Genomic DNA, 7159 nt, shown 5'->3' with positions numbered 1-7159 from the left:
CATAAGGAAACACTGGGTTTGGAAAAGGCATTCTAAGGTTTCATCTTTTCTATCTCTCAAAAGAATAACGAGGGTAACAAGCATTCAGATCACCCAAAATCTATCACTTCTGTTGGATATGTTTCTCTTTTGGTCCTCAACTCTGATGCAGAGAACACATATCATATTTCTGATACAAAAGCCAGGGCTGTTTCTGGCTGTAGATTTATGGCCTGGAGAAAGTACTGAGAAGGATACCTGGGAAGATGGTGGAGCTTGTGTCTATTTCACCACAAATGATACAATAGTGTTTGGGAGACTCAAGAGAAATCTGCAGGCTCTCAGAAGGCATTGGGAGTGCATCTGAAATCAGGCTAACAATAAGACACAGGTTCTCTTGTGATTTCTGAAACATCTCTTTGTTTAATCATAGAATCCTTTTCATCTTCCATTCATCATAAATAATCCACTTCATTACTTTACCAATCCTTTTGAAAAAATTTGGTATTTAGCATAAACAAACACTGAACATTAGCCAGAGGTGTGTTAATTTAAACAGAATAGGAAAGAAATTGGAAAAAAAAAACACACAAAAATTTTAAAACTTAGAAAAGAACATAAGAATAAACATTATCACCCACTAAAAAAATCAGATTTCCTAACAGCCATTAAAAAAAATCCAGTTGGAAAAATGGGTAAACATAAATATAATCTAATTATTTCTTTCATAAATACACTTAGACAAAACAAATGCATAGAACAGATAGCTTGACAGTACATAAACATAATAAAGTATTTTCAGACATGAATAATTAAATCCCAATAAACATGAATTAAAAATAAATTTTAATTCTGTTTTTTCTTTATGGAAAAATATGCCACAGCATTTGTGTAAAAAAAAATAGGCATAAACATATCACTAAAGCCACCAAAATTCACCATGTAGATTATTTAAAAAAAAAACTTTTTTTTTTTAAAGCAAAAGATGTTATAGTATTTTCAGTTGAATTCTATCCCATAATCACACACCTACTACAGGTGTTTGACAAGAGAGGTAGATAAGTTGGGGGGAAAAAACAGTATTCTAATGCTAGCTTTTATTGTAACTCAATTTCATTTACTCTGAACTTTGAAGAAGTTTACAGGAACAGAACACAGAAACCTTTCTGAGCTCCATTATTTGTAGGCATCCAAAGTATCAAGCAAAATTACAAGCAAAAGTCTTGACAATGAAAACTCTTGACAAATAGCCCATTTAGCATAGTTTTATGCAAGGTCTGGCACTAGCTTTAAAATTGACACCGAGGATAACTGTTCTGAAATTTGTGAAATTCAGTGATGTGGAAATGAGTCAGAAGAAGCACACAGGAGATGAGACCTGGTAGTAACAAGAATACAAAGTTACACTATGGATAAACTTGATAGCTTCCTAAGGAATTATTTTCTTTTGTTGACAAAACAAGAAGACAGCTGCCGAGGACAGTGTGGCCCGGTGTGACCCCAGGAGCCAATCTTGTCTGTCAAATCAAGAAAGACACGTGGAGAAGATGTCACAGAGGATGTATAGGAAGCAGAGTGTCCCCTGATTGTACATATTGCTTTATTCTCTCTTTGGGTCCAGTGAATGCTCTCCAGCCATCGCAGAGGCAAATATTCCATACTGTTTTGAAAGCTGAAGCCCTATTGGGAATGAATTTTACTTAATAGTTTGGCCAATAAGTGGTTTTGCATTTTCTGTGCCCACTTTTCTTTCCATTTGGCTAGAAAGAATGTGTATCTGTAACATCTGTTTGCATCTATTGACCTTCATATTTCCATTTATTCATAACAGCAATCTGATTTAAATTTTTTTAATGTCGCAATCCTTTGTCAAGTTTGCCAAGGAAAATTTCATTCATAACTTGTCTCAAATGCCGTAAGTATGCTTAATTCAAGGATGTAACAGGCTGCTTCTGGCTAAAAGGGGTGATTTGTGCTCAGCACATCTATGTAACAGGAAAAAGTTTTTCTCAGTCGTGGAACGTGAATATAGTCCATCATTAATTGCTGCTGCTCTCAAACTGATAACAGTTTTGTGTCTCACATTTGGCTGTTATGAGTTTGTGAGTGTGTGGGAAAATAGGAAAGAAATTGGAAGAAAAATGAAAAATCTATGATTTTGAAAATCCTGAAAACCATATCTTGTAGTTTTCCTCAAAACGTCACTTAATTGACTCATAACTCAACCATCAGGTCTTTTCCTTGAAGCAGCTTGTAGTAAATTTAAGACACATAATATCACAACTTCTGATCATGGCACAGAGGAATTTCTGTGTGGAAACTATTTGAAGGAATGTCTAAAAAAGTGATGTCAAGGAATGCAGGTAACTTATGCTTTTCAGTCTCTGACTCCTGTGGAGTTGATAGGAGGCATGTCACAGTTGTAGAAAAAAATCACACAGTAAATCAAAGTACTTGTGGTTAAGACTTTGGAAGTTCTCCCCGTCTTCGGAAGGGCATTCCTCTGATGGCACGACCTCCTTTCGAACAGTACGGTAGCCATAACAGAGTTGTGTGCACAAAGCTGGGGCTTTTGTCACTTATGAGAAACAACTCCAAAATGCTGCACCACCCCTGGCAGTAACCACCAAAGTCGGTTTTGGAAATAACGCTCTTGTCAAATACATTTTTAAGGCACTTCAACAGTTATATCATTTTCTGTGTGTAAAAAAATAAAATATGCATCGAAGCAAAATTCACAAGTACGCGTCTCAGGACTATGCACAACCCTGTACATATGTACATCGCCGCAGACCGGGCACCGCCTGTGCTATACGACTGGCCTCGTCAACTTCACTCCCTGCAAGAGAGAAGATGCAGTTCAGAGTTGGACAGCACCCATGAGCCGAGTGCAAGTGTCAATAAACACCAGATCACCGATGCTACGAGAAGGAAGAGGCCCACCCAGAGAGCACTAGGTAACCACTGACCCAAACCTCGGTGACACAGACATCGCCCGCCCACCTCTCTGGCCTGTAGGCTGTCACCTCCCCGGCCTGGCCTGGCCACTCACACAGTCCCCTGTGCACTGGGGTTGGCCGCAGGTCTCAATCAGTCTTGTCTGCAGGGTCATCGGGGATACCCTTGTGATGGGTGCTCTGTGTTTGTTTTTGTGCTCAAATGGGAGGGATGACATCCTAAGCCCCTGGCGTATTCTAAGTTAGACAGTGGCCCCAGTGTGGGAAGATGAACAGCGCTGTCCAATGTTGTCTCCCCTTGGAAATGCTTCTTATCTGCAGAACAAATGCCAGGGCTTTGGAACATTTAGAAAATTTCACTCTGATTAGTTTGCTATTTGCTATGGCTGTATATTATTATTAGGGTATCAGGATTTTCAGATAATTTTCTTCATTCTTTGTCAAAATGTATATGTAGAAATTCTGGTCCATAAGGCACACATACATTGATAAATGTAAGCATAAGTCTAACTGAAAGTTTTCAAAATGGGTAAACAGTAAAGAATAAGGTACTAACATGCTCCTCTACCAACCCGAGTGGGAGGACCAGGCCTGGAGCCGTGCCCAGCGCAGAGTGGCACTCACGAGCGCTTTGTTAAGTAACTAAATGAGCGACGGTGTTGGGTGCGTTAATCTTTCCAGGTAGGAGCCTGGGGACCTAGGGTGCATCTTCGAAAAGCAGTGTGTACTTCTGTCTGGAGTGTCCTCATGGTGCAGGGGAAAGGTTTTGGGGGCCAAAGAGACCAGGGTTCAAGTCCTAACTCTAACACTGACTAAAGCACCCACACGGCCTGGGGCCAGCTGCTCACTCTCTGAGCCTATTTCCCAACCTGTGCAGCGGGGGTAGCGGGGCTGCTGCAAACAGTGCTGCAGTCACTAATGGACAGCAGTGACAGGAACGACAACCACCGCAGCTCGCTTTTGTCAGACGCCTGCCACATGCTCTCCCACAACTCCGAGGGGGAGATTTCAGCATCAGTCCTCGAGTGGCAGACACTGAGGGGCAGAGGAGTGATGTGCCCCAGGTCACCAGGGAGCAGGGCAGAGCCGGCTGCTGGCTGGCTCACGGGTCCCATGTGCTTTGAGTGTATTTACTGAACATTCACCCCATTGCACCATGCCCTTCAGTATGAGCAAATGGAAAAGAGCTTTACAAGCTGCATTTTAAGTGTAATTGTCCTTTTATAACCATACAAAACATTTAACTTCAACCCTCCTGCTCAGACTGAAGTGGATGCATGCATCGTTATTGGATTTAGTTAAGGAAGTATGTCCACTGAAAATGAGAACATGCAGTGTGTGAACAGCTAACACTCAGAAATAGCATTTCAATCTGATTCGGATCCAAATAAGATCTGTCCGGAGTCCCACCTTCTGCCGCGACACCATCCACGACTTGATTGTGGGCACCAGCACGCTCCCCAGGAGGATCTGCACCGGGTGGTAGATGAGCAGAGGGACGGAGATTAAGGAGAGGTGCTCGTGGCCTGCGAACACGATCTTCAGCATTGGGATTCCTGATGGACAAAGGGAGGAAATCGAGAGGCACATTCAGTCTGTCATCAATTAAGGACATTCTCCAGTAACATTGGAACTTGGAATAGGTCATTGCTGCATCCCCTGGGGGTGTTCACAGGACTGGAAAGGGAAAGTCTCAAATGAGTCACCAAGTCGGTTCATCTTCTTTTCACTACATAAGCTCTGAGCTCCACCTGGAACCAATGAAAGCTCAGAAGGTGCTCAGTATTTGAGGGCACCAATATCTCTTGCTGCATGAGCAGCCTGTCTAACAAGGGGAGGGGAGGAGACAGCGTGGAATAGAGTTGCTTCAGGAAGGCTGAAAAATCCCAGAGAGGCCAAAGTTCAGAATGGATCCTTTCTTGCTTAGTCGTGAAATAGGGAGGCCTTCCTGGCACCGTTTGAAAGCCCCAAAGTTCACTTTTGAGAGCTGGAAGGATATGGTCAGATAACGAATGGTACACACTGCTGTAAGTAGGAGGGTACTTTAGCCAAATGAACATTAACAAAGGCTTTGCATGTTCTCATTTGGCCAAGGGTCTCAAGGCGTGTTATACAACATTGCATATGGCAGGCGAACTCTAAGACGAGCGCTGACTGTTTAAACCCACATTGGAAGTTTTAATGGAATTCAGGTCCATGAACACTACTTCCTGAGTCTACACTCTATTACACCAAGGGCGCAGTGTGCATATTTTGAAAGCAGCTGACTATAGTGTGTATCGATTAAGCTTCCATAACACAATCCAGACACTGGCAGTAAAACTGTTATTGCCAATGGTTTTAATACGGCCCGGTTGTCAGGACGGGTGTGTCCGTGGTCAGCTCTGTCACCTGGATCGCTGTGATAGCTTAGCCTTCTCCTCCTTTCTTCAGAATAGCTTCTGAAAAGGACCCCAGCTCCCAAGCTCTCACAGCGATGGCACAGAAACCACCTTTTATTATAACCCGGCGAGGGGAAGCTCTGCGTTTTCAATTACTTGTGCTTCTGGTGAATTTCAAGCCTTTACTAAACATGCATTTTCACGCTGCCTTCTTTCTCCTGGCCTCACATGCCATTGCCGTAAACGGAAAACACTCCACTCTTCCCAGCAACGTCCCTCAGAGCTGCAAAAGTACAGGCTGAGGTTTCTGCACAGGTTCTGTCTTCTTGCCGATATAAAAGTCAAAGGTTTCTCTTAAAAAACAATACGCTCAATCTGTTCACAGTTGAAAAGCCACATCTGACATTGGAAAGTTGTTCCGATGAGAAAAGGAGATGTGAACACACCCACCCTGTTTCAGGAAAGATGACTTGGTCCAAAGGGATGATGCCGAGAAGCTGGGGACGGGGGTGAAGGGAAGGTGGGGCTCCAGGGAGCGCATGAAATATGGGAATATTTGCCCCTAAAGGTGATCAGAGCAGGGGTTTCCGACCCCAAATTCGAGGACCGTGGCTGCTGGGCTACAACGCCTGAGGTGTCCTTTCCTGGCTAAGCCTCGGGCTCAGAGTCCCTGGGCAGAGAGGGAAGCCAGGGAGACAGTCAGGCGGCTGCTGCGACCGTAAGTCAACAAGAAACCGACTGCAAGACATACAAGGTGCCCTAGTGTCCGAGACACCGGAAATCCACTGGCTGTGACGGATCAGGGAGAGAGACAGCAATGCTAAGGGTAAAAGTGGTTCGCGCGTACTGAGCGCTTACTAGAGGCCAGGCGCGTCCATCTCGCGCTTTCCCACGTTAACTGAACTAGGCCTGGCAATAACCCGGAGGCTGATGAAACTACCCTGTGCACGGTTTTCCTAGTGAGGAAACGGAAACTTTCCCCATGGTGACGCCGGAACTGCAACGCAGGCAACTTGGGTTTCCAGGTCTCCATGTCAGGGGAGACGCCGAGGTCTTCAGTTCAGACGCCATGGGGACTGCAACGCCTCGAAGCAGAACAGGCCTGGGGTGCAGAAAGCTTTCCAGGCAGAAGTCCTGGTGGGCTCCTTCTCCTTGGCGGGGCTCCTGTGACTTCCTGTGGATGAGGGACTAAGCGACTGTAGGGACCACCCCGGAGAGAGAGGGACAGAGACGAGCCAAGTCCTTACCCTCAGGAAGCTCCCAGTGTACAGTGACCTCTACCTTCTGTGGCCCCGAATCCACCCTCCACCTCACCGGGAGGAATGTCTCTCCTGCCTGTGCTGGACTTCCCACACCACCTCCTGTCCAAGCCACCTTCCACTCTGCACCGCAGTGACCGCTGTTGAGCACAATCTCATCATGTCAAATCACGCAGGCGTTTACCGTACGGGACAAGGGCCTTCTGACTGGCCCCCACTCCCTCTGTGTCTCCCCTCCCCTCCCCTCTCCTGTCCCTGTGCTCAGCCACGAGGAGCACCCGTGCTTCCTTCCTCGCCAGCCCAGCCGTGCGCCATTCCCACGCCCTGTCCCGCCTGTGGGCCTTCGCACTTGAGCTCCCTTTGCCTGGAATGCCCATCACCCACTTCCTGACCGGCTCGGCCTTTCAGCCCTTCATTCTTAAGCTGCATCCAAGGCTGGCTTTCAGCTCTGTGCTCACCAAACCTGGGGCTCACCTCAGCCCAGGGTCCCAGACTTGGTATCGTGTGTTTTCCTCACTGAGCTAAGCTTCCTAGGGTCTGAGGCCATTTCTTCTTCAGCTCTGAGCATCCAGCAGGTGCTCAA

At 45.7% G+C, this 7159-nt stretch overlaps 1 protein-coding gene across 1 annotated transcript in view; it reads right to left on the bottom strand.

Moving 5' to 3' along the window:
• Positions 1-311: 311 nt before the first annotated feature.
• Positions 312-7159, bottom strand: part of SLC10A7 (solute carrier family 10 member 7) — a gene marked incomplete at its 3' end in the record, with an annotated part of 198290 nt that continues 191442 nt past the window's right edge. The window contains exons 11-12 of the mRNA XM_079771181.1: positions 4347-4492; positions 312-2818 (exon numbers count right to left, since the gene is read on the bottom strand). Of these exons, the coding sequence (XP_079627307.1) occupies positions 2789-2818; positions 4347-4492 (176 nt within the window). The remainder of the gene's footprint in view (positions 2819-4346; positions 4493-7159) is intronic.

The sequence above is a fragment of the Cnephaeus nilssonii genome (assembly GCF_951640355.1).
Source record: "Cnephaeus nilssonii genome assembly, chromosome: 5".
Taxonomy (NCBI): Eukaryota; Metazoa; Chordata; class Mammalia; order Chiroptera; family Vespertilionidae; genus Cnephaeus; species Cnephaeus nilssonii.
Note: the sequence above shows the minus strand (reverse complement) of the source record. Positions and strands in the feature narration are given on the sequence as shown.